Raw genomic sequence first — 27,848 nt, forward strand, 5'->3', positions numbered from 1 at the left:
GAAGAAGTGATGAAGACTGCTCCGTGTTTGGCAGTAAAGCTGCAGGATGGACGCAGAGCCACATCACAGCGGCTGTCATAGAAACAAACCGGTAGGTTAGCGGCAGCGCCGAGGGCCCCGCTGAAGGCCGGCCACGGCCGCTCGGTGTGTTGACCGGCGCGGGCTAGTCTTTGTGTACACTGTTAGCTGCGGCTATGCTAACCGAGCTAGCTTTGACAAAGAGCAGGCTAAAGTTTGTAGCATTGGGACGTGTGGCCGGTGTGACAGGTGTGTTCCTCCGCTTCCATGTCGGTGGTCCTGTTGTTAGTGACGGTGTAGCTGTCAACCGGTCTGTGCCCCGGTGTGGAGCCGCTGGCCGTCGACGTAACAGACGTAACAGCGCTGTCTGTCTCCTCTGTCTGTCTGTGGCTGCAGTGACGGAGTGTTTCCGTTAACCAGCCGGTACACACCGACCTGTTGTCCCCCCCACTCCTCACCTGTCCCCCCGGGGTCCTGGTCCCAGACTGAAGGCTCCAGACCTGCTGCTGCTGCTGCTGCTGCTGCTGCTGTGGCTGTGGACACACGTGGAGACACACCTGCTGTGTGGACAGGACACAGTGTCCACTCACTCATCCTCAGACATGTTATTGTAGCTCTAGAAACCTCCCTGACCTGTGCTCTGTGTTTCCACTACTGTATTAACAGCATTGTGACAGAGCTGTAAAGTAAAGGTAACATCCTCTCATCATAAACCTGTGAAGAATAAAGAGCAGCATCAGTGAGCTGCTGGTCTGCTTCCTGTCAGCTGGTCTCTGTCTGTCCCAGACTCTTGGAGGACCTGCCCCTGTTCTCCTGTGGGTTTTCATCTTCCTCAGTGTCTCTGTTTGTTCATGTGATTCCAGACTGAGTGACTGATGATGATGATGATGAGGAGGAGGAGGAGGAGGAGCTGTCTGAATCTGCTTGCACCCTACTGTAGATGGTCCAACTGGACAACATCCGTCCTCTGTTTGCTGAAGGTTGCTAAGCCCAAGTCTGTCCCATCGCTGTATGATAGTGGATCACAGCAGCAACCGGTCTGCTTTAAGAAGCAGACTCTAACTTCTTGTCAGAGACAGCGACGCTCCTGCTAAATGACCGTCACTACTAGGAGAATATTTACTAAGACCCCTTTTCACACAGGCTTTCTGTCTTGAGGTGTGTTGTGACTGCTCAAGGTGAGATCATCGCTGTGACATCATCATATTGTGTAGCGTTGTCCTTTTGACCTGTACTGGAGTGGTCATTCTCACAGGGAGGGAGACGAATAAGCAGGAAGAGACTTACTGAGATGTCTTCTGTTGATTTTGTCTTTTCATCTGCCACCGTCTGTATTTGACTGTTTCTAACAGTGAATCAGTTTTTGTGTCATCGCTTTGTCGATCAGACAAAACCACAATTTCAGTGTTGTGTGCAAACTGCAGCATCCAGTAAGATGCAACACAACAGTGTCCTGATCACATGGAAGGACCACCACCAACTACTGGTTTTCCACTGACGTGTCCTCCCGTCACAGTCTCATTATAAACCACCATGTCATCATTTACAGACCAACTTCCAGCTGACCACTTGACATCAGACTAGTGAAGACACAGGTCAACACCTGGTTTGATCAGGGCCAAAGGTGTCAGGACAGATCAGACAAATGAGAAACTGCTGCCTTTATCCTGCTGCTACTAACCTGTCCCTCTCTGTGCTGTGTGTAGAACTGAGGTTCATGCTGAGGAATCGATCCTCCAGGCTGCAGGAGGGAGGAGGTGTGTGTGTGTAAGAGCCTGAGCAGCGACATTGAAGTGATGGGTCCGAGGAGGAAGGCATCTAAACTCCTACCTGTAGTTGGCAGCGGTGGAGGGGAGCCGGTCCTGAGTCCCAGCGAGCCCAAGGACTACATCAACGAGCTGTCCCATGAAGTCCTCTGTCATATATTCAGGTACACACACACTGGGCTACGGGCTAGCTACACCCCCCTGTAGTGGTAGTACTGCTTCAGACAGGCTTCATGTGTTTCTGTTGTCATGTAACATGTCAGCACACTGATGAACTCTCCCTTTTAATCTGATATAAATCAAGGTACTTCATCCTCCATGTAAAATGTATAAACACTGAACACAACCCTGTTATTGATTTAGGACGATGCTCTAATACAGCTAGAGTTTTACAAGAGTCCCACCCTGAATGTAACAATAAGTTGTTATGAACTGCACATCACAGCCCCCCCTTGTGGAAGTGACATGATTTACACTGACATCTACTGTATAAACTCTACATCTGATGATCTTACAGCGTGTCATTTCAGCAGGATGGGGCTTCAAATTAAGGCGAGACACTACAGGCAAAAACATAGTTTTTTTCATGCACTGCCTGGTCAGTTTTGAGATTTGGGGCTATTATTTTTCTTCTTTCAGAAAAGTGGAAAAAGAAATGGTAGAAAATCCACATTAAGGTTTTTATTTCACTTCATTTTGTCTCTATCGTCGGTAGATTTCTCCTAAATTCAACAAAAGTTAACCTGCTACTGTGACATACTGTGCTGTGCTTGTTGTCTGACCCAGGTCATGTCAGGTAAGGCAAGGCAAGGCATCTTTATTTATATAGCGCATTTCATACCAAGGCAACTCAATGTGCTTTACATAAAGACAAAACCTTAAAAAAAGAAGCATAAGACAGAATAAAAACAAACAAAACATTAAAAACAGAGTTAAAACAAGAGCAAATAAAAGTAAAAGAAAAGAAAATAGATAAAGTTTTAAGTTCTCAGCTATAAGCACATGAAAAGAGAAATGTTTTTAACCTGGATTTAAAAGTGCTCACAGTTGGGGCTGATCTCAGTTCTGCTGGTAGTTTGTTCCAGTTGTGTGCAGCATAACAGCTAAAAGCTGCTTCACCATGTCTGGTCTGAACTCTGAGCTCCACTATCTGACCAGTAGACCAGTAGTCAGTAGATCTCAGAGCTCTACTGGGTTTATACTCTAACATGTCATTCATGTATTCTGGACCTAAAGGTATCATTCACAGGTATCATTGTAAACTCTCTCTCTCCTGAACAATGATGTAGACTCCAAAAATGGTCATTTCCTCCATATCAGTCGTAGTTTTTAAGTCTTTAAAGGCCGTTTTCTCAAACTGAGTTTTTCCTCAGAGTCTGAATTATAAAATCTCCACTTCAGCAGCACTTACAGAGACCAAACCTTCCAGTTTTATCACTTTCTATTCTGAAGGTTTTTACTGAGGGGTTTGTTGTTATATCATGACATTCACAGCCTGATTTATACAACATTTTATTCCTAAAAACATGGAGAGATTAGATTTTTTCAGGCTGGTGACAGTATTTTCTCATTTACAGAGTGATAAAAAGAGATATCCTAAATCCCCTCTGTAAAAACTTCTGACTCTAATATATGTCAACAAAATAAAACAAGAATTTTGAAAGTAGCTTTATCCATTGTTCAGATTTCTGTTCTGGAAATCCAAATTAGCACATATTTAGTTAGATATTGCCTAATTTACATATTTAAAATTTGACAAAACTTGTAATACAAACAATATTTGTCTTAATGTAAGTGATAAACATGGGAAGTTTCATGGTCATATCTGTTAGTTTATAGTAGTGTCTCACCCTAAAGAGGAGGTGGCTTTATTTCCTTACACTCCTTAGACGCCCACATTTAAAATATTTCCCTGAATGTGCAGTTAATCATCTCACACTATGCACATCATCCCTACTGTTGGTGGTTTTACAGAAATAACTGTGACTCCTTGACAACAGGGTTTTGACAGTTTGAACACTGTGGTGTTTTGCAGGTACCTTCCCATGAAGGATATCATGTGTATGGAGAGTCTGTCCAGGAAGCTCCGGGAGGCTGTGACTCTGTACCTGCGCGTGGTCAAGGTGGTGGATCTGTGTGCCGGGCGCTGGTGGGAGTATATGCCTTCAGGTAAAGGTTTGTAAGTCTACAGACTGATCCTAGTTCCAGCTCGGATGAACATGTGACTAGAGTTAGTCAGACAGAACATGTCCTGCTTGGGTTTGTTTTTTAATCCTTAATGTTTGGTGTTTGGTTCTCTTTCTGTTTCATTCACAGGGTAACATGTCTTACTGTTCTGTTACTGTGAAAAGTTCAGCAAGTGGAAGATGAAATGATCTTCTAAAGGCATAAAGTTACAGATGACACATTCCCTTTACATTTGAAACTATATTTTTCTATTTTCATCGTTTACATTTTCAAAATGACAGAAAAGGAAAAGGGCCCTCGGCAAAGGTTTGGGCCCCCTGCATAGGTAATACCTAGTAGCCCCCCCTTTGTAAACCACCACAGTGTGTAAATAGTAAATATCTTATCTGATAGCTTGGTCAAAGTTATCTGTCTCCTGGGTGAAATGTTGACCTTTTGCATTCTACTATACCACCTTCAATGAAATCCCCTAGCTGCTCGCAGCCTCTGAGCCGCTCAGTGAATGTGAAAGCGGAGTCGAGGAGGGCGTGTGGTTAAAGAAATGAAGACCCCCGTACATGCATAAATGGTTTAGGCAAGGCAAGGCAATTTTATTTCTATAGCCCGTTTTTACAAACAGTTTGTCTCAAAGGGCTTCACATAGCATCATAACAACATCCTCTGCCCTTAGACCCTCACATCCACTGAGGAAAAACTCATATCTTATCAGCTGATGATGCAGTACAGTATCTGGCGGCGTTAGGAGGGTCTGATGTCTCAGTGTGTCTCCTGGTTCAGGCTTCACAGACGGCAGCTTCCTCCTCCTGCTGAAGAAGATGCCAGACTTGGAGCAGCTCTACGGCCTCCACCCTCGATACCTGGAAAGGAGACGAGTCAGAGGCTACGAGGCGTTCAGTATCCCTGGAGTCCTGGAGGCGCTGCAGGCCTGTCCCAACCTCCTGGTCAGTATGCAGAGAGAGTTCTACATCACATGGATCTGGTCTCACCAGCAGGATTCTACTCATATCAGGCCCACGTCCCTTTTTGCTGACAGTGTTTTAATCTGTGAAATGAGCTGGAGTATTTGTTTTACTACAAACTAGTGTTCAACTGTATGTTTAGTTGTGTCCTTTGTCAGCTGATGGGGATGTTATCGTCATAGCAACTGAGCACACTCTGTCCACCGAGGCTACGTCTGTGACAGCGACACCCACAGAGTTGCTCCCTAATTGGGTGTCATCAGCCTTCATTAACAGTGGTTACATGATAATGAATTACAAGTGTTACTGGCCATGTTTTCTTTGCCAGCAGCTGTTGTTCAGTTCACATGAACGTACATGTTCTATGTGTTTTCAGGTGTTAGTTTGGACAGAGATGAAAATGTGATGTTAGAATGAAAACATAGCGGTGTGGCTGTAGCCTGGGGGAGCTAAAAGGAAGAAAGCCAGTAAGTGGACCATAAATGAAGACTTCCTGTTGTCAAATACGTGTCTTTACTTGACGTTAGGGTGTGGAGACGTCCCATCTGGAGCTGGTGGAGGCCATATGGAACTACATGCCCCAGGTTCACATACTGGGGAAGTTCCGCAACCGCAACGGAGCTTTTCCCATTCCTGCTGAGAACAAACTGACCATCCCTATAACTGCAAAGATCCAGACCCTGCATCTAGTGGGTGAGTAGGATCTCACAGCGAATCCATACCTGACGCTGCTGCGTCCACATCACCCCGGTAACACATGGTGCAAGTCTGCATCTGGAAAAGTTCATTTATTATAGTAGTTCAGTTCAAATAGTGAAACTCATTTATCATATAGATTCATTACACACTGAAGTATTTTATATTCAGTGTGAAATAGTCTTTATTTCTTTTAATTGTAATGATTATGGCTTACTTTTAAAGGGACAGTTCAACATTTTGGCAAATGGTCCATTACCATAATCGCTATAGTCATAGCAGTAGGTTTGTTACCATTAATTGTGGGTGCAAGCTATTTTTAGAACGGCGGAGCAGAGCGGCGAGCTGCTCAGAGCTACACTACGGAGGCTAATGGGATTTCTTGGTTTCCCTCATCGGAGTCATCAAATACACAATCCAACAACTCCACAACACTCTGGTGGACAAGTTGTGACCTGCACATTCACCACGCTATGAGATAATAACACAACATTACCAGACAGAGTTGTTTTAGAGGTAAATTCATGCAAGACAGCTGATGTGCTTTGCCTTCAGGGACAGTTTTTCATCAAGCAGTCTCTGTATTTACCTCTAAAACAACTCTGTCTCGTAACTTTTCGTTATTATTGTATCTCATAGTGTGGTGAACCAACAATTAAAGGAAACGAACCTACTGCTATGACTATAGGGATTATGGAAATGGGCCAATTTGTCAAAATGTTGAACTATCCCTTTAATGAAAACTAAAATTCAGTAAATCAAACAACTATAATATAGTGAAAAAGTTCACTATTGTAACCTAATGATGTCACACTCTAACACACATTAATAGTATGAGTTGTTGTACACATCATTAGTCTGGTGCACTAACGTACTTCACGTGATGGTTGTGTGTTGTAGGTGTGAATGTCCCAGAGATCCCCTGTGTGTCCATGCTGCGCCATCTATACCTGAAGTGGGTCCGCCTCACCAAACCTCAGCCCTTCAAGGACTTTCTGTGCGTGAGCCTGAGAACCTTCGTCATGAGGAACTGTGCAGGACCGACCAACTCCCTCAAATACGTCCCCCTGGTCACCGGGCTGGCTTCAGCCAGGAACCTGGAGCAGCTGGAGCTGGTCAGAGTTCCCTTTCTGGGAGGCTTGATCCAACATGTGGTGGAGGACAGCTGGAGATCAGGTGAGGAGAGTGGCCTGAATGGTAGTGTGAGGCTGTGGGTGAAAAATGACTTTTTCTGTCCCATTATATTTGTTGGATGTCCTGTATACTGTTTATAGTCAGATTAATACTGACAGTGGCTGTGACTCTCAATTTGAATTACATCTTCCATTACAGGTTCAGTCTGTGTCTGCAGGCAGTTTTTTATTTTAAGCAATAATCAAAAAGGAAAATAGAATAGAATGCTTTTATTGCCATGCATGTTCAACATACAACAACATTGGTTGTCTGATAAAAGAAACTGTATCCATTCACTCTATTGGAACACACACACACATACACTCAGATAGTGCTGTTTAAAGTCACCACCACTGTTAACAGATAGCTGTTCACCCTTTCATCATATCAGTTCATTTTCTGCTGCAGGGTGGAGCGGATGTTAACCAATTCTAGCTGTTAACACTACAACCTATTCTGACACATTCATCAGTCATCACTGCTGCTGGACAAATCAATCTGCCACAGACATATTGACCATTATCAGATACAGGTGCATCTCAATAAATTAGAATATCATGGAAAAGTTAATTTACTTCAGTAGTTCAATTTAAATAGTAAATATATTATACATTACACACAGACTGAAATATTTCTTGTCTTTATTACTTTTAATTGTAATGACTATGACTTGCATTTAATGAAAACCCCAAATTCACTATCTCAAAAATTATAATATAGTGAAAAAGTTGACTATTGTAACCTAATGGTGTCACACTCTAATCAGATAATTAAGTCCTAACACTTGCAGAGCTTTCCTGAGCCTTTAATAGTCTCTTAGTCTGGTTCAGTAGCTCCACTATCATGATTTCCATCATAGTCTGCTGTAGAGATGCACCTGTACATATCTCTATGCAGCTTGTAGGCTATTGATGTAATGATTAAGAACAAAATAACCATACATACATGAATAATGTGATAGTTGTTTTACACATCATTGATCTCTAGGCTTGAGGGCATAAATGTGTGTCAACATCCACCAGGCATCAAAGAAAAAAAATCATTCATAGATATTCCAGATCTAACTTCTTCTGTCAGAGAAATAAACACATAATAAACAAACTGTCGGTCTGTGCTGGCATCATTTTACACTTTCCTTGACACACTATCCTCTGGGATTTTACTTTGAAATATTCATGTCTGTTTCATGCCACTTTTCTATAGACTGCAATTTAACAAGAAAAAAATGGAAGAAGGAATTTACAAACACACATTTTTAATTGTGACAATGTTTAGGTATAAAAACCAATAAATGAACTGCCTAAATGTTCACTAATTATGACCATGTCTCTTCTTTATGCTGGTATTCAGAGTCACAGTCTGTGTCAGTGTATTAGATGATGTCAGATTATTTTCATCTCCGTGTGTCTGTGTGTTTCCAGGAGGATTTCGAAACCTCCACACCATCGTGTTTGGAGCCTGTAAGAACGCTCTGGAGGTGGATTTGGGTTACCTGATCATCACCGCTGCACGCAGGTTCACTTCCTTTATCCCATTAGCATCAGTTCAGCCTGTAACGAAGTGAAGTGAAGCATCAGAAGTCTGATGTCAGTGATGCTCTCTGTCTGTTAAATGTCTGTGGACAGAGAGACGCACCATCGTTCTGTCCAGGTGTTATGATGGTGTATGTGGAGCCTTTGTGTAAATGGTTAATATGATAATATAAGAGTCAGCATTGAGCAGGGATCTTGTAGCTTCAGAACAGATCTTTAATGACTTGACTTGTGGCTGTTGACAGACTACATGAGCTGCGGATCCAGCCCTCGCTCACTAAAGACGGAGTCTTCTCAGCTCTCAAGATGGCCGAACTAGAGTTTCCTCAGTTTGAGACCCTCCACCTGGGATACGTGGACGAGTTCCTGCTGCAGTGTAAGTGCTAGCATCACCACACTCTGGGTCACTCCTTCACTCGACCCTCTCACATTCACTTCCTGACTCATTAGGTAGCCGGTCCTCCACTCTCCTGCTGGCTGCTCAACTAGCCTCAAAGCAGATTTCATCACAACTTAGAGGGGGGACCGCAAACATGACATTTTCTTAAGAGTATTTTCTAGGGGAGACAACAATAATATCACTAATATCAACATAAAATAATCTGCTGTGAAAGACACTTCACAAAGCCATTCATAGTAGCTCAAAATATATATTAATGGCCAGGCCATCACTATACATATTATCTTATCATATAGTAAATATATGTAAATAGGACACTAAGTAAGAAGTGTTTTTTGTTTTCTTTTTGTTAGTTTTTTCTGCATTATATGAATTTATTTGAATTTAAATGTATTTAAGTGTCATGCACCAATTAAGGCACCCAGCCTATAAGGGCTTACAAGACACATTTCATATTTACTGTAGACGACAAACAAAATCATCAGAGTACAGACAAAACAAAAACCACTTGGAATTCACATAAATAATTCACTTTTTCTTAATGTCCAGGCACTTTTTTATGAAAGTAGCTATAGTAAAGACTTCTTTTCTGAAGAACCATTCCAACTTTACCTCATCATCAGCCCGAAACAACTCAGGCTTCACATTTAGCATTTTCTGAACCAAAAACTGCCTGTTCTGGCTTCATCATATAACGGACAGTGAAACACAAAATGCAGTTCATCCTCGATTACATTTAGATTACATAATGTGCATAGTCTTCCCTCCTCAGGTACTGAGTTAAACCGACCTACTTCTAATGCCAGGGGGAGAATCCCAGCCCTCAACTGGGCACATAAAGATCATTATATATTGCGATATTAATGGGGGGTCGACTCTGAGCTGAGTGGAGCTAAAGTTCTCAATGGGCCCGACTGGATGTGATGGTTTAGGCCAAAAAATATATACCGTAAAATTCGGAATATAAGTCGCACTGGTATATAAGTCGCAGTCTATTTTTGAGGACCTCAAACTGGGAAAACAAGGTTTTCTATTGCTATTTGGTAATAAAAACATTATACAGGTTCCACATGTTTCTGTGCTACGGTGTAGCTCTTTCTTGTTATTTTATATTTAAAAAGAAAAGAGATCGCGGGGTAATTAAACACTGTACATTTAGCGCGATATAGTGCATAGCGTTTATGTTCCATGCGCACGTGTGTGTGTGTGTGTGCCTGCGAGCGCCTGCTCGAGAGAGAGACCAAGTCCAGCAGGAGGAGGGGCTGACTGACAGAGATGAGAGACGGTGGTTTAAAAAAAAACCCCATAACAATAATATTATTTTATGTCTGACTATGGCGGGCCCAAATGAGTCTTGTTAATTACCGTCATCGGAAACGCCGTTCTGCCCGCGTGGTCGTATGCGGATACAGGACGCATTACCGCTTACACCTGTGTTCACACACACATATGGTCACAATGGCCCGACCGCCTCCGGGAGGTGGTTTGGCCCATCGGATCACAATCCGTCCTCAATGCACCCTGGTTGCCTTACTTTCAAGTGGTCCAGCTCTATCTGACTGCAGTCTGATCACTGAGAACGCATGTTAATAACAGTTTTAAACGGGGTTGACATTTACCTTGGTCTATAGGTTGCACCGGTGTATAAGCCGCACCCAACTTTTTAGATGAAAAAAAAAGGAACAAAAGTGCGACTTATACACCGAATTTTACAGTACATGTGGATTTGGATGTGTGAAGTCCTGTGTGTGTGTTCCATGCAGGTAAGATGAGTCACTCGGAGCTGGTGAAGTACGGTCTGGCCGACGTCATCGAGAACCCCGGCATCATCACGGACATCGGCATAAAGGTGGTGAACGAGGTGTTCACTAACATCAAGTACCTGCTCATCTACAACTGCCCCCACCTGCACAACCCTCACCACTGGATCACAGGTGAGACGCTCCTCGCTCGCCGTCACCGTCACCGTCGGGCTTTCGAATCAGAGAGTTGACCGCTTTGTTGACTCTGCCGCTGTCTGTCCTCAGATCAGTCCAGATGGAGCCGCCTCGTCGACCTCACTCTGGTCAGATGTCATGCTATCAAACTGGAATCATTCTCTCAGTTCATAGAGTCACTGCCCAGTTTGGAGTTTATCTGTCTGGACCAGATGTTCAGAGAACCACCCAAGGTATACAGCATAACACACACATACACTGTCATACCCTATGTCCTTTTTACATTCATTACCTAGACAGATGTACAAACTGAGGGAAAAGAGTGAAGAGAGATGTTGTGCAGATATTTAAGATATTAAATGTATTTATTTTGTTGTTTCACACAGTTTATATATTTGCTACTGTAAATTAATCAGCATTGCATTCATGGTCATTATCTTTGCTTTGAACAAGTTTTGCAAAGATAAAAGTATTTACAGAATTAGTAATTATATATGGCTGTCAGAATAGAATAAAGGGAAGGAAGGAAGCCTGGAATCTTAAAGGGATAGTTCAAAAATTTTTCAAATTTGCCTATTGCCATAATAGTCATTGCAGTAGGTTCATTACCTTTAATTATCAGTGCATGTTGTTTTGAGATCAGCGGAGCAGAGACGTGAGCTGCTCAGTGAACACAATGAAGGTGAACGGTACAGGTCCCCTGTCCCTCATCAGAATCATCAAATACACAATCCAACAACTCCACAACACTCTGGTGGACAAGTTGTGACCTGCACATTCACCACGCTATGAGATGATAATGTATAATTATGTAACATTACGACACATGAAGCAAATACTCAGAACTACTTGGGCTTTTGAAATCACTCCGCCCAGCAGCCGTGTCTGCCTCTAAAACAACTTTGTCTGGTAACGTTGTGTTATTATCTCATAGCGTGGTGAATGTGCAGGTCACAACTTGTTCACCAGAGCGTTTTGGAGTTGTTGGATTGTGTATTTGATGACCTTCACTGTGTTCACTGGAGATCTGCGGGGCAGAGACGCAAGCTGCTCAAACAACATGCACTGACAATTAAAGGTAACAAACCTACTGCTATGACTATAGGGATTATGGCAATAGGCAACTTTGCCAAAATGTTGAAATATACCTTTAAGCACAAACCTGAGGTAACAGAGAAGGAGGCTCCTGGAGTAAGGTTGTGTTACTTAACAGTCCAAGTCCAGTCAAGTTTCAGCAGTAACTATTAATGTTAGTGTGACAAAATAAACAACAGATAAAATCATTTTCTTATTACTCTAACTGTCACTAATATGAACAACATCACATGCAGCAGGGTTGTGATGTCGTACTGAATGTCAGCATGTCAATCACTGATGTGTCAAGTACACACTAACGTTATATTGTCTGTGTGTGTGTGTGTGTGTGTTAGGGCTGTGCCAGGGTGGGCCTGAGTGCAGGAACTGGTATCGGCGTGTCGTCAGCACTGGTCAGCAACCAGAACTCCAACAATGACAACGACAACAACAACAACCACCATCACCACAACAACGAGGCTAACCTGCCCCCAGCTCCTCCACCTGTCAACAACAACCAAAGACCACAACCACCGCCACCACCACAACCACAACAACCACCACAACCACCACAACCACCGCAACCACAGCAGCAGCCACCGCCACCGCCACCACCACCACAACAACCACAGCAACAACAACAGCAGCAGCAGCAGCACAATGGCAAGTTCTGTCTGCATCTTTACTGTGTATTCACACCTGCAGTGTTAGTGCGCACTAAATCTGGTCCAGTTTGGGTCAGTGTGAAAGCACATCGCACTCTAATGCACCAAAACTAGTGCGGCCTGAGGAGGTGGTCTCATCTCGGTTCGGCTCCAGCCGAACTCTGGTGCGCACTAGTTGATGTGTGAAAGCAACCGCACTCTGGTGCGAGCCAACTGCCAGGCGAACTCAACAAGTTTGAGCTAAAAGGGCTCCCGTAGTCGTTGACAACGGGTTAACGCAGCGGGGAGACTGCCCGGTGCTCCGGTCCCCAAAAACGAAGCAGCAGCAGCGGGGCAGCCGGTCGCTGCGTGTCCGCTGAGTCGCTCAGACACCGGACAGGTCGGCGGGTCTGTCCCTCGGGTCCGCGGAGCAGCTGATTACCGAGCAGCGGAGGTCCGCCCGTGTTTAACGTTTAACCGGGAACTAACGGGACCGAGCTGGGTGAACGCAACCGGAAACCAGCCGGAAGTACCGAACATAGTTATACATGCAAACAATATAGAAATAAATGACCAGAGCTACAACCGACCCTACTGGAGTCTCCATCATTAAAGTTTTATCAATCAGCGCTTCCAGATTTCAACCGGTAGTCATGGAGACATGACGATCTCCAAGTTTGGTCCCGAGTGATAAAAAACAGGTGTGAAAGCAACCGCACTCACTGAAAAATGAAACAATGTATAATTTTAACATTCATTGCGCACCAGGGTGCGCACTAAACAGGTGTGAATACAAGTCATTTCAACAGCAGCTTATTACATCATGGGCTGTAGTTACTTTAGCTCTCTTAGTTGCACCTTTTTTATCTTTGATTATACTGTCAGCAACAAGCTTTATAAACAGGGTGAGGCTCCACAGAGCTGAAGACAAAGTGAGCAACATGTGAAGGCAGACGCTGCCTGTGATGCATGAGCCTGGCTAGTGTCACTTACCTGCACGTGTCTGCTCACACTGGTTGTGCCATCACTCTGCATAAACTTTACATAGGGCTGGAATGTTGGATTTCTATTCATTATTAATTATTTTATTTTCATTTTTGAGAAGAAATGTCTGGAAAATGTTCAGGTGCATCTCCATATGCAGCTCTTGAAAGACCTAAAGACTATATTTCTATTTTTATTCCATTTCTGTCTGTATCCTATTCAGATTCAGCGGGACAGCTACATTGGAATGTGTCAGTTTTACGTGACGTCATTCTGACTTTAACAGTCACATTTTGAAAAATGTTGATGCTGAATCTCTAAACTGTTTCCACTGTAACCTATTCAACTAGCCACTGTTATGAACATTTTGTTATGGCTGCTCAAACTGAATGTTATCACCACAGCGTCATTGTGTGATATGTCAGCAGTCGGTGAAAAGAGGTCAAGAGGTTTTTTTTTGTTTTGTTTTTGTCACAGCTCCAGTTGAAGTGAATGGGTTGGATGATGATGATGAAGAAGAGGAGGAGGAAGAGGAGGAGGTGAACTTGGAGGAAGAGAACACGGAGGCTGAGCCCCGGATAGAGCTTAAAGGAGCCGAAGGCGGGGCGAGGGCGGAGGAAGCTAACAGGGCTCCTGGAGCCAGTCGTCCAGCCGGAGCACCACAACCTCCTGATGAGGAGCAAGCAGGTTGGAGCTGCTCGTCTTTCTTTTTTTTTTTTTTATCAGGGAGAAACATACAAAGTCATTTCAGCACCATTACACTCATACAGAGCAAAACAAAAACAAACATATTCTCCAAGCTATTACTCCCCCTTTCATTTTACAATGTTTTAAATAAGAACATTTGAACAAAAGAAGTCACATTTACTCATTTTTCCATCAAGATTAATAGACTGGTACTTCAAGCCATGTAATAGAGGTACTTAAAGCAGTTCAGGTCTCCGTGATCTTATATATCTGATCCACTTGGACCACCAACTCTTAAATTTCTCCGAATGCAGTTTTAGAGCGAATGACAGTCTCTCCATGATGTAGATTTGGTGAACAGTCCCTTGCCAGTCTTCAGTGTTGGTGCGTTGGGTTGTAGCCATTTCCTTGTTATAGCTTTCTTTGCTCCAATCAATAATATCTATTAAATATTTGTCCGCTATTGATTGGATATGTAATGCCGTGGTACAAAAATACATTGAGCTGACATCAAATTGTATAGTCATTTGAAACATATACTCCAGACAATCAAGAATGTCATGCCAAAAAGATGAAAGTTTCGGACAATCCCAAAATAAATGATAATGGTTGGCTACATCTGAACCACACATCCTCCAACAATTTGTTCCACTACCCTGGTGTCTCTTCTGAGCAGGTGTTATAAAAAATCTCACTATGTTTTTCCATCCAAACTCTCACCAGTTATGTGAAGATGTGGTTTTCCATTGTAATGTACAAATGTTTTCCCATTCATCCCCAGATATGACCAAATTTCCCTCCCTTTCCCATCTACATTTAATATGCAGGCTGTTGGAATTTGAGGCGTCTTGGAGACTTTTGTATAATCTACATATTAATTTCTTTCCACACCCAGACTTATAAATTGAAACAAAAACCTTCAGGATGTCACTTCTCTGGTCCTCTGTCAAAATTGTATTTAATCGATTCCTTACTTGGAGGTATCTGAAGCTGCTCGTCTTTCACCATCAGCAGAGGTTAAAGCACGCGGTTCATCTCTGATGCTGTCTCGTCTCTGTACCTCCAGGGCCCAGCGGTCTAGTCCAGCAGTGCCGACCAGCTAATGCTGTTGTTTCCAAGCCCCCGCTGGTCATCTCAGACTCAGACAGCGAGGAAGAGGAGGGTCTTGTGTCGAGGCTCATGCCAGCTTCCTGCTCACAGGAGCCAGCTTCCTGCACAGAAGGTGTCGGCACAATACACAACAAACACAGCACTCACCACGGCAGCCAGGGGTCCAATCAAATGCAACGCAGCTTAAAGGGATAGTTCAGCTTTTTTGAAATGGGGTTGTATGAGCTACGAATGCCCATTAAAGGGATAGTTCACCCAAAATTGAAATTTCACTCATTATCTACTCACCCTCACCAGAAGTTTCAGAGTCCTCCGTGGCTTCTCTTAGTTACAGGGGGTCTCGGCGTAGCAGTGCATCTCCATATAACGGTTGCAAATGGATACCAACTGTCTTCGTAACAAAAAGACACACCAAAAAACATCCAAATACCTCCATGCTGCTCGTATGTAATGTCCGTCTTGTATTGAAGCCCTGAAATGTGAAATTGTCCCGAAAAAAAATTAAATAAGTCTATATTTCAAGCTTGTTTTGTAGTGGAAGCTTCTCGAAGCTCCTCTTCCCGGTTCGTCAAATTTGGACGAACTGGGAAGAGAAGCTTCCGCTACAAAACAAGCTTGAAAAAAAAACAGTACTGCCTGTGGCTCAGTGCAGCGTGATGCATCTGTGTTTCTCAGTGGTGGATAGCAGAGACCTTTCTACTGCATCTAGTGTATTTAATGGGCATTTGTAGCTCATACAACCCCACTCCAAAAAAGCTGAACTATCCCTTTAAGAAAATCAGTGCCTTAAAACCACTGCAGAAGAAGAGGTCATGATCAAATCAGGATTTAAAACATAATGGAGGACTGTTCAGCCTCCTCCATCTCACACAAATGTGATGTTTTGTTCTCATGCTACGCATACACAGTTCTTCCCTCAGTGTGGTTTTAGCCACACTACATTTGCACCATAACTTTGTTTTGATGTTTTCTCTCAGGTGTCTGTATGTGCAGTTTACTTTGTGAAGTTCTTTCTGTACAAGCAATGACCTGTGTGTGTGTGTGTGTGTGTGTGTGTGTGTGTGTGTGTGTGTGTGTGTGTGCTTCTAGGTAAGGGGAAGACTCCTCTGCGGCGGAGCAACAACGGGCCGGTCACTGTGTCTGTGGAGCAGACCAAGCTGCAGGTGTCAGACAGCAGCTGTGAGAAGAGCTGCCAGGTGACCAGCGAGCAGATCAAGGCCGACATGAAGGCTGCCGGGGAGAGCAGCAGAAGGACTAGCAGTAAAGGGATTACTACTGAGGGGGGGGAGACGGCCCCCGACGCTGGGCCTGCTCAGGGCGCTGGGAGTTCTGGGGCGGCAGTGAGGACCGGAGTGAGGCCGGCAACCGGCTCTGTGCTGAGAACTGGAACCGGGGCGGTGGCATCCAGGCCGGAAGGCGGGTGTGGGAGGGTGGTGGCCGGCACCGCCCGCAGGACCGCCACAACCACAGACAGAGCCACCGGAACCGGCAGGACTAACGACGGCACAGAGGGCCCCTCCGGAGCACAGAGCGGGGACGCTTCCACAGGGGGGGCCGTGGGGATGCTCAGCTCCGGTCCTGCAGGCGTGGACGGTCTGGAGCCCAGAGGCGCTGCTGTGAACCCCGTTCCCAGGAGACCAGTACAGCAGGCCGCTCACAGAGAGAGACAACCTGGGCCCGCTACTGGATCAGGGCCACAGCACGGTCCGGTCAGAGACCAAGACTTTGTTCCCAGACGGCCGCTGACCCGATCTCGCACCCGTATGTCTGCTGTGTCCCTGGTACCTGACACAGGTGAGGCCCATGCTGCAAACACTAAATGCATCCAGTGTGTCCACTAAGGCTGTCTTCACACTGCATGGTTCAAGTGGCCCAACTCCGATTTTTTCCTCTCAAGTGGCTCAGATCGGATCTGTAACATGAATGTGTAAACGGGACAAATGCACATTGAATCAGATATTGTCAGATCAGATTCAGGCCCCGTTATATGTGGAAATAAATCAGATACAAATCGGATATCTGCCAATGCGTCTGCAGTCTAAACAGACAGATCGGATCTTTCCTGGCAATGCATGTCATACGTCATCAATGATAATATTAATTCACGTGCTCACGCGTCTCGCTGAACCTCCGATGTATCATCGGATGTATGAATGTGTGTGAATGATTAGTTTCCAAAGCCTGTCTGCGAACAGTGCTGTATGAATGTGTGTGAAAGGTGCAATCATTACATTGTAAAGCACTTTGAGTGGTCCAAGTGACTAGAAAAGCGCTATATAAGTGCATTTACCATTTTAACCTCTGTAGCCTGTGATTGACACGTGGGGCTGACCTGGTCTACTGTGGCCAGCTGTGGTCACTGTCACAGACGTTACAGTGTTTCATTTTTGTGGTGTCCGCGCGTCTGTTTTTTCCCCCTCACTAGTTCTTGTTTTCATATAGACCTACAGTAACATTCATTTCTATGCGGATCGATACGAGGGCAAGCGAGGGAGTGTGAAAAAAGAGAGCGTGCGAGATAAACACCAGATTTCACGTTTTCCTACCGGCAAAAACTGAATCGAGCCGATAAGAAATCAAGAGAGGAAAAACAAACAATGTACACAAATGTGTCCAAGAGGCTTTGTCCCGTCCTCACTACGTAAGCGACGGAGGATCGAACGATGGCACAACATTACTGTTACTGTCAGCTGCTCATCTCACGTAGCCACTTCACTAACGTTATTTTGTAACGTTCACTTTGTAAGTGACGTCGTGTTGGATATAAACTCTGAACACCAGACTCACCTTCATTTAAAAATATTATGGAATCATAACGTGACAATCTCCTGTAGCCTATTAAAAAAGAAAAAATCACTAGTTTATTTCCAGCGGGTTGTTTCATGCAGGCACAGCAGGTGTAAATGCAGATATCAGATATGGGTCACTTCTGACAGTCAAAAAAATCGGATATAGGCAACAAATCGGAATTGGGCATCAAGGCCTGCAGTGTAAAGACAGCCTAACATGCAACGGCCTGAGTCTGTATCGAGTGTTGATGTGTGTTGGAGAGTTGTGTGCAGAGGTTCAGTTTGCTGCCAGTGATTCTGTATAAAGTCCACATGTCAAATTCCCACACGTCCTGGAAAACCTGGAAAATGGTTGACCAATTTTCCAGTCATGGAAAATAAGAAAAAAAGTCAAATGTCCTGGAAAATGATTTATCAAATTATTTATCACATTGTGACATCAGCTGCCAGAGCTCTGTTTGACTTTCACACCCTTTTCAGGATTTCCTTTCCAAAGAAGTGGTGAGTGAGAAAGTAGAGACTTTGAGTTGATGAGTGTTTCCAGGATTGGACTGCAAGCATGAGGGTTTTCTCTCCCGCAGTGTGGTTTAAAAACAGAAACACCATGTTTTTGCGTCGTTCTATGATAAATTTGTCACAGTTTCTAAGCATGTAAGAGATTATTTCATCGATAAGTTAAAGAGCCAGGGACTGCACACCTTTAAATGAGACTTCGGGGGGTGAGAGAGGAATAAACATAGAAACAATCATGTTCAAAATAATAATAACTGTTGAAAGAACACATCTGGAAGAGAGAAAATGTCCAGTTTCCTTCAATAGCTGATACAGGAAGGTGATTTCCACTAAAGTGTGTTGATTGTGTGACCTCCTGTTGTTGTTTGATACGTCTGCTGTGTGTGTTGTGTAGATCTATCAAGAGTCAGACCGCGAGTAGCCGTGAAGAGGAAACGAATGTCTGACAAATCAACCAGCACCTCAGACCCAGTCACCGAGGACGACCACGTACAGGTACACACACACACACACACTCCTGTCTGTAGACATTTTTTAATGTAATGTTACAGTTTTAAAGCTCTGTGAAAATGCAGATTATTTTTTTATAATTATAAAGCTGCTTTATAAGGTTCTATATTAAAGGGATAGTTCACCTAAAATTCAAATTTCACTCATTATCTACTCACCCTCATGTCAACTAAGAGCTGTGAGAATTTTCACAGTCCTCTGTGCCTTCTCTGAGTTACAGGGGGGTCCGTGCAGCAGTATTTGTCCATATAATGGTTGTCAATGGATACCAACTTTCTTCGTCCAAAAAGACACACCAAAAAACATCCAAATACCTCCATAGTGCTCGTCTGTAATGTCCCTCTTGTATTGAAGCCCCAACATGAGAAATTGTTCCGAAAAAAATTTAATAAGTTTGTTTGTAGCGGAAGCTCCCAGTGTCTCGGTTCACTGCTCTTCCTGTGTCGGTGCAAATCTCGCGTGATTTGCACTGACCGGCGGAACAATTTCTCATGCCGGGGCTTCAATACAAGAGGGACATTACAGACGAGCACTATGGAGGTATTTGGATGTTTTTTGGTGTGTCTTTTTGGACGAAGAAAGTTGGTATCCATTCACAACCATTATATGGACAAATACTGCTGCGCGGACCCCCCCGTAACTCGGAGAAGGCACGGAGGACTCTGAAAATTCTCACAGCTCTTAGTCGACATGAGGGTGAGTAGATAATGAGTGAAATTTCAATTTTGGGTGAACTATCCCTTTAATACTGTGAAGATACCAAACCCTCAGTCCACAGACAAATGCACACAGCCTGTATTCAGAAACTGAGCCTTAAAACCAGCCGTCAGGACTTCTGTGACTTTGTGATGTCACAGTCACCGCCCCCTATGCCCCACCCACCTCAACCTGTGGTTTCTGAGTGTCTGAAATCTGCTACATTTTTATGGGATCACTTGTTGCATTTGTGGTATTCTGATGATTTACGTTTCCTGTTTTATCAGTCGTGTTGTTTTGATTCACACTGGACAAGATATGACTGCCCCTTTGTGACAATAAACTGAGTCTCTCTTTGGTTTGGGGACAAAACAAGACATCTGAGGACGTCATCTGGTGGTTTGGGAAGCACTGATACAATAGTTGACTACAGTCTGTTACCTGTGGTTTTGCTGGACATGTGTCAGAACACAGCTCAGTCAGAGCCACAGTATTTCTGTAGGGTCCGGTTCAGTCCAAGTCCAGTATACAGGTTCTGATGACATCCTGTGATGCTTTTGCAGATCTTGTCTCTGAAGAGTAAAAACCTGGTGGGGATCACTCTGACCAACTGTGGAATCACCGACCTGGTCCTCAAAGACTGCCCCAAGATGATGTTCATTCATGGTAACACACTGACTTGATATCTGATGACTCCATTCATGTTTTTCTGGAAACGTTCTGCATCATATACATAATATAGAGGAGCCTTACAGTCTGACTTCCATACCCCCGGTAATAGGTGTTATTTAGTGTCTGATTATCATTTCTCCACAATTAAAGGGATAGTTCAACATTTTGGCAAATTGGCCCATTGCCATGATCGCTACAGTCATAGCAGTAGGTTTGTTACCTTTAATTGTCGGTGCAAGCTATTTTTAGAACGGTGGAGCAGAGCTGTGAGCTGCTCAGAGCTATGCTACCCTATGGAGGCTCATGGGATTTTTTGGTTTCCCTCATCAAACTCATCAAATACACAACCCAACAACTCCAATTAAAAAATTAAATTCAGTCCACCCATGGACAAGAACCATATCCTAGCAACCTCTGAGCAGCTGCTGCAGTGCAGTCCAACAGTCCTGTCCCTCACTCTCTCTTTCTCTCTGCAGCCACCAGGTGTCGTGTGCTAAAGCAGCTGAAAGTGGAGAGTGCCCCCATAGTGAACAGGTTCGACTATGCTCAGTGCAAGAAGTTGGATATGGAGCAGGTCCTGGATCAGATTTTGAGAATGCCTCCAGAGAGGAACCGTATCATCTACATGCGCCCCATGCATCAGGTTGGTAACCAGTGATGACCATCATGTGAAGCAAGTGTTTCCTTGTGCTCTCATGACATTAATGGTCCTACTTGTCTCTGGTCTCCACCCTCTGCTCCCTGTCTGGACACTCCATGTCTTCACTTGTTGTCAGATTGACTCGGTGGCGCTGGAGCGTCAGCTCTTCCAGGGGCCGTATCCCTACCACATCGCCATAGTGCATGAGTTCAGCAACCCCCCAAACATTCGCAACAAGGTTCGCATCCGCAGCTGGATGGACACCATCGCCAACATCAGCCAGTGAGTAGCATTCACACAACAGTTGCCTCTGTCTCTGTTCCACATGAACACCATTAAACCAGGGATCTCCAACACGTCTCTCGCTAGCTACCAGCAGCTCTCAGTCCCTCTCCCAGTAGCTCGCCAAAGGATAAATGAATCATACATAAATCTGACTTGATTGGTCACTTGGCAAACCTGCACCTTATATCCAGGATGTTTCCTGCCTTTGGCGCCGCCTTGGTTGAGACGTGTGTGTGTGTGTGTGTGCATGCATGGGGCCGTTCAGATGTAACATGTAGACGTGCGTCATGTGTGTTCACAACCAAAGTGAAGCCGTAGTGGAGGCAGACGGTGCGTCGTGACTGTTTTTCATGCATTTCCTCATGTCCAAAATCTCAACTTTTTGGGAGGCAGCAAGCGAACTGCATGTCATGTGATAAGAATCGACCAATCAGCTCCATGGACCTGCTTCCCTCCCCTGTCCAGCTGTTCCTCTCCTACTGTTTCCCATGGAGCTCTGTCCCCAGATGTAGAATGTGTTGTATAGAAGAGAAACACACATTTCAGGACCACTGACGTGTATCATCAGAACAGATGTGTCCTGTGATTCATATTTAATAGAGGAGGGACAATACCTGACAGTAATCATTTCAGTTATCACTATGGTAGAGGCTAAAAACAGACTATTTCCATGAAGACTGGGAAACACTGTTTTGTTTTACAAATGTAGAGAATCCCACCCGGTCCAGAAGCCCCAGCAGAGCCTCCTAGTTTCAGGGGACCATGAGGTGCAGCAGAATAAACGTCGTTTTCTGATGACGCGAGACAGAGAACATCCCAACATGCTGGCCGCAGAGTCTAGAGCAGCACGGCAGATGAGAAGAAAAAGCAGCTCAGTGGCTCATCAGCCCCCCACTCCCAAACTTGAGACACCCACTGAAGCCAGCTGTATTGTGAGAGACATGACATATCCAGTGTTTCCCACAGGTTTGCACGGAGACTGTGGCGGGAGATGGACCATCTGCGTTTGGGACGTTCAGACCTTTTACCGCGCACTACTGTCATGCATGTGCACTCGTCTGTGTGTGTGTGTGAACGACAATTGCAGAGATGAATGAACGGAACAATATTGCATTGGTTGAGCCAAAAGCAGAAAAATCTATTCGTGGCAGACATAATTTATTCGTGGTGGGCCGCCACGAATAAATGAATGTATGGGAAACACTGTTGTCCACCCTCCCCACAGGCTCAGGCTGAGAAACAGCTGGATTCATCAGTCTGCCTACAAAGTTCAGTTTAGTGTTGATCATCTTCATGTCATGGTGAATTGTTAAATGTGGGAGAACTGGGGGAAAAAACTGTAACAGCTCAACTTTGCCTCTGTGTGTAAACACACACACATTTGTACAAACTATTCATATGTATGTATATGAAGATATGATGTCATTTCTCTCACACTCTGTCTCTCTCTCTGTCTCCCTCTCTCTCAGAGAGTTAATCAAGTATGAGTTCTTTCCTGAGGCCACCAGGACAGAGGAGGATGTGAAGAAGTATCCCAGTTACCCCTGGGGCAGAGACATCTATACACTGGAGGGTAACCAACCACACATGTTGTGCTCTGTAGCCTCTAGCTGACCTGGTTGTGTGTTGTGATGTCCCAGTAGGCCTGTGGTGCTGTCAGCTTCACTTCCTGCTCCTCTTCCTCCTGCACTCAACTGTAAAGAGCTCCTCTGGGATGTGTAGTTTGTTTTTTATGACCATAGACTTTTTTTCCCTTACTTTGGTACAACCACTATGGTCTTCTGTCCAGTGGTTTAACTGACTTGAAGTTATACAGAGAAAACCTTAACGCTACAGTTGCTAAGTCGATTTTGTCAAATTTCACCATAATCCCTATAATCTTAGCAGGAGGTTCATTACCTTTAATTGTCAGTGCAAGCTGTTTTTAGATCAGCGGGGCAGAGACACGAGCTGCTCAGCTAACTTTCGTCTTTCCCTCATCAAACTAAATACACAATCCAACAACAAACACTCTGTTGACAAGTTGTGACCTGCACATTCGCCATGCTATGAAATAATAACGTATAATTATGTAACATTACGACACATGAAGCAAATACTTGGAAATGCGTTTTTGAAAACACTCCGCCCAGCAGCCGTGTCTGGAATGTCGTTCCGGCTGCATTTGCCTCGAAAACAACTCTGTCTCGTAATGTTACGTTATTATCTCATAGTGTGGTGAATGTGCAGGTCACAACTTGTCCACCAGAGCGCTTTGGAGTTGTTGGATTGTGTATTTGATGAGTTTGATGAGGGAAAGACGAAAGTACTGTTTGCCTCTGTTGCCTTAGCTGAGCAGCTCACATCTCTGCCCCGCCGATCTAAAAACAGCTCGCACCAACAACTAAAGCTAATGAACCTACTCCTAAAACGATGGGGATTATGGTGATTGGCCAGGTTGCCAAAATGCTGAACTATCCCTTTAAATGCTGAAGTGAAGAAAGGAAGTAGTTAAGAATGTTTGTGCAACTATTTTTTGAGTTGAGTTGAATCCAGTTGAAGTGGACTGACAGGAAGAGTCTAAGCAGCAGCTTGTGGTGTTGTGTTCAGGCGTGGTGGACGGCGCCCCCTACAGCATGATCACAGACTTCCCCTGGCTGAGGACGCTGAGAGCAGCCGACCCCAACAGCTACGCCCGCTACGACTTTGAGGACGATGAAAGCAGTGAGTCAAGTCACGGTGCAGTTCCACTAGGCCTGTAACGATACACCAAAGTCACGATTCGATTTGTATCTCGATTTCTGACCCACGGTTCGATTCACGATTTGATTCAATTTGAATTTTATTAAGGTTAAAAAAAAAAAGAGATTTTGATAGCAAAAACTGGATTATTTATTATAACAACAATATATAGCCTAACATTAACTATTATAACTAGGGCTGCCCCCAAATAGTCGACCAAAACATTATTCAATTCAATTTTATTTATTAAGTACATGCACAGGGCAAACTCAATGCGCTTTAGCCTACAATAGTTAAGCAATTACAATACAATGCAATTTAGCCGACCCAAATCTCATTGGTCGATTGGTCGCAGGAAAAAAAAACATTTGGAGCCGTGTTTTGTCAAAATTAAGTCAAAATCAATATGACTGGACTGTATATGAAAGGCTATGGGGCTTTTAATTGAAAGGGCCAGATACAGGAAGTCGTGACACGCGATCGCTGTCAGTTTGTGTTGTTGTTGTTGTGGTGTTGTTGTTTTTTACACGGCACGGCAGGTCTGGTCCCTACTTTTTTTCCCTCGTCAAGACCGACTTTAAACGTTTCTGGTTTGGAAGCACGTACCACCGCTGTTTTCAACATTTAGCGGGCGCTGCTTTGAGTCCCGGCCCCGTCCCACAGCGCTCACCAGCGGTCGTCACGGAGCAGAGACATGACAAATCGCGTGGTCACCATATGTAAACATAATGTTGATATGGTGAAAATAGGCTTTTATCAAGTTGTAAATTGCGGTCACTTCCCCACTGTTTTGCTTCCTCCCGTCCTGTACATTTGTTTTCAATGAAGCCTTTCAGAATCAATCAGTGGATCGATGGATTATCGTTACAATTTGTGTATTTTCGTATCTGTCATAAACAAGAGATTACGGGCAGGGTGTATTAGTATAGCGCGGACTCTCGGTGCCGGTCAGTTTGAGCCATGGATGGATATTATCGGTTTGAGCCTCCACTGTCTTTGTACAAGTTACAGCTGCTTTCCTGTTAGGAGTGATATCACCACCTACTGCTTTGGAATGCACATGACATTGTTTGAGACGGATTTGCAGTCTCATGTGGACGGAGCAATTTTTTATCACACCGGTGGTGTGGACGCAAATTTTTTTTTAACCGGGGTCCATAAAAGTTCGGTTTCAAAAAATACCCGTGTTCGTGTGGACTAGGCCTTAGAATGTCGCGGTTTCGATTTTGACACGTGTATCGTTACAGGCCTAAGTTCCACCCACCTGTCTGAATGCTTTTGCCTCTAACCAAACGTGTCGTGTTGTGTGTCAGCCACCATCTACGCCCCGAGGCGGAAAGGCCAGCTGTCGGCCGACATCTGCATGGAGACCATCGGGGAGGAGATCTCGGAGCGTCGCCAGAGCAAACGGGGAGTGTTCCAGAGGGTGGTGGTCCTCTTCCTTCATCACTGTGACACGCCAGGCGAACCTGTGGACGACGACTACATCTAAGACGGCACAAAGCTTTTCCTGTCCACCCCCCGGCCCCGAGCGTCTCGCTGCAGCACCGCTAGAAGAAGAAGACGGAGAGGCCGCGGTCCGTCTGTCCTCACACACTGCCATGCACATGAGAACTCAGAGACTGGGCTAAGCTTCACGGAGAGGGAATAACTCCAGAGGAGGGAGCTCCTAAACCTCAGCCTCAGGTTGAAACCTCTTCCAGAGAGGAGCAGGACAGACTGAGATTTGGATGAGTTTCATGACTCATGTGATACTGATTTTTCTTGAGGCAATTCTGAGCGTCCCGGCAGCACAGCAGCACGTCTCTAATAAAAGCTGGGTGGGAGAGTACAGCACGGAAGGTGGTAACTGGTCAGTGTTGAGTGAGTGAATGAAAGCAGTCCCGTTCTGACAGCTCATGTTCATCACACTGGCAGTGAGAACCCTCTCTGTGCTGATCTCTCATCTTTCCACTACCACAGGCTTCCTACCTCTGAAATGGCCTTAGACACAAATGTCAAACAAACTATGCTTTTTATTTCAGTTTTAAGTTGCTTTTTCTTTTTCTTTTTTTCTTTTTTATCTCGACATGCTGAAGCGTTGGTGGATCTGGGTCGTGGATTTACCTCAGCACTAAAAAAAAAAAGAGATGGGTGTTGAACATGTCTGGCCCATCAGATAGAGATGCGGAAGCTAGACTTTGTAAGAGCGATGGATCAGATCTGCTCCGTCATACAGGTCACAGTCTCACACAGCTATGCAAATATGTTGTGACCTACTTGGCTCTGCCTTGTGAATCAGCTGCAGATACCACTGACTCAGCAGCAGCAGAGAGGGAGCTAGTCTAACCCAGCACAGATAGAATGAACAGATCTGGAGCTTCACTTAGCTGCTCTGTTTTCTACATCATCAGCTGGAGCCGTTTGCTGGTCCTGCTGATGATGCAGCTTTATTTTGGTCATGTTGCTTCAGCTTTATTTTTGACCCATGACAAGTTTAAACCAGGACCAGGTGAGAACCGATGTGAATACTGAATTTTGAGGATAAGTATTCAGAGCCTTTTTTTTTCTTTTTCTTTTTTTTTTTTTTTACCTCGGAGAGAAATCAGTTTTGGACTGTGTGTGGTGTCCTGTCTCTGACACATTTCTGGGTCAGCTCTGTTGCCTAAAAGAAGCTTGAACATGAAGCGAAGCCTTTTTTGAGGTTTACGAGCCCACGGGGGCTGGATTAGTTCTTTTGTTTTTTTTCCCTCTGGTGTCTTGCAGAGACCAGAGAGCTGGTCGTCTGATAGAGGATGTGAATGGTCAGGGATGTGGATGGCTCCGACACAGCTGAGGTTCAGGTTCCTCACAGCTGGAGAAGATGGACAGTGAATGTTCACTATCAGGTGATTAGAATATTCAGTGTGCAGGTTGGACTTGATACAATGAGTTCACCTGTCTGTGTACTGATGACTGTACAGGTGTCATGGATGATGCTCTGCTTCCATGGTGTTTATATGTTTATAAAGAAAGAACAAGACTATTTCACATACTGAGAAATAAAATAACAAGAAACAACTTCTGTCTTGCTCTTATTTCTGAATTTATTAGATTCTGATTTAGAAGGTGGTCACAAACGATGGATAATGTTTTTCATATACAGCATAGAACACAATGGCTCAGACATGACATTATAATTGGTAGGTAAGAATAAAATGAAGGCAGGATTTCCCTCCTCCTGGTTGTTGTAGGAAACATGGTCCCCCCTTCCTGACTTGATTATTGCTAGAACGTTATGATGTTACAGTAGAGCTGCTCAGCTAACACAATGGAGGTGAATGGTTTCGCCTTTCCCTCAAACTCATCAAATACACAATCCAACAACTCCAAAAAGCTCTGGTGGACAAGTTGTGACCTGCACATTCACCACGCTATGAGATAATAATGGAACATTACGAGACAAAGTTGTTTTCGAGGTAAATGCGTAGCCGGAACTACATTCCAGGCATGGCTGCTGGGCGGAGTGATTTAAAAAACGCGAGTAGTTCAGAGTATTTGCTTCATGATGTGTTGTAATATTACATAATTATACGTTATTGCATCATAGCGTGGTGAATGTGCAGGTCACAACTTGTCCACCAGAGTGGTTTGGAGTTGTTGGATTGTGTATTTGATGAGTTTTGACTCGGGGAAAGGCAAAAGTACCATTTGCCTCCATTGTGTTAGCTGAGCAGCTCACGTCTCTGCCCCACCGATCTAAAAACAGCTTGCACCGACAATGAAAGGTAATGAACCTACTCCTAAGACCATAGGAATTATGGCAATAGGTGAATTTGCCAAAAATGTTGAACTATCCCTTTAAACAAAAAAAACAAACAAAATGACCAAAACTAC

At 44.3% G+C, this 27,848-nt stretch overlaps 1 protein-coding gene across 1 annotated transcript; it reads left to right on the forward strand.

Moving 5' to 3' along the window:
- On the forward strand, positions 1–26,997 carry fbxo38 (F-box protein 38). Its single transcript, XM_083980155.1, has 21 exons — positions 1–91; positions 1,725–1,948; positions 3,820–3,953; positions 4,749–4,912; positions 5,458–5,623; positions 6,527–6,802; positions 8,221–8,314; positions 8,577–8,707; positions 10,495–10,665; positions 10,759–10,901; positions 12,099–12,285; positions 13,848–14,057; positions 15,124–15,279; positions 16,257–16,961; positions 18,864–18,964; positions 20,239–20,341; positions 20,824–20,990; positions 21,124–21,269; positions 22,742–22,845; positions 23,862–23,975; positions 25,307–26,997. The coding sequence occupies exons 2-21, from the start codon at positions 1,815–1,817 to the stop codon at positions 25,483–25,485; spliced, it is 3,585 nt and encodes a 1,194-aa protein (XP_083836281.1). The 5' UTR covers positions 1–91; positions 1,725–1,814; the 3' UTR covers positions 25,486–26,997.
- The last annotated feature ends 851 nt before the right edge of the window (positions 26,998–27,848 follow it).

This window comes from Trachurus trachurus (assembly GCF_905171665.1).
Source record: "Trachurus trachurus genome assembly, chromosome: 10".
NCBI lineage: Eukaryota > Metazoa > Chordata > Actinopteri > Carangiformes > Carangidae > Trachurus > Trachurus trachurus.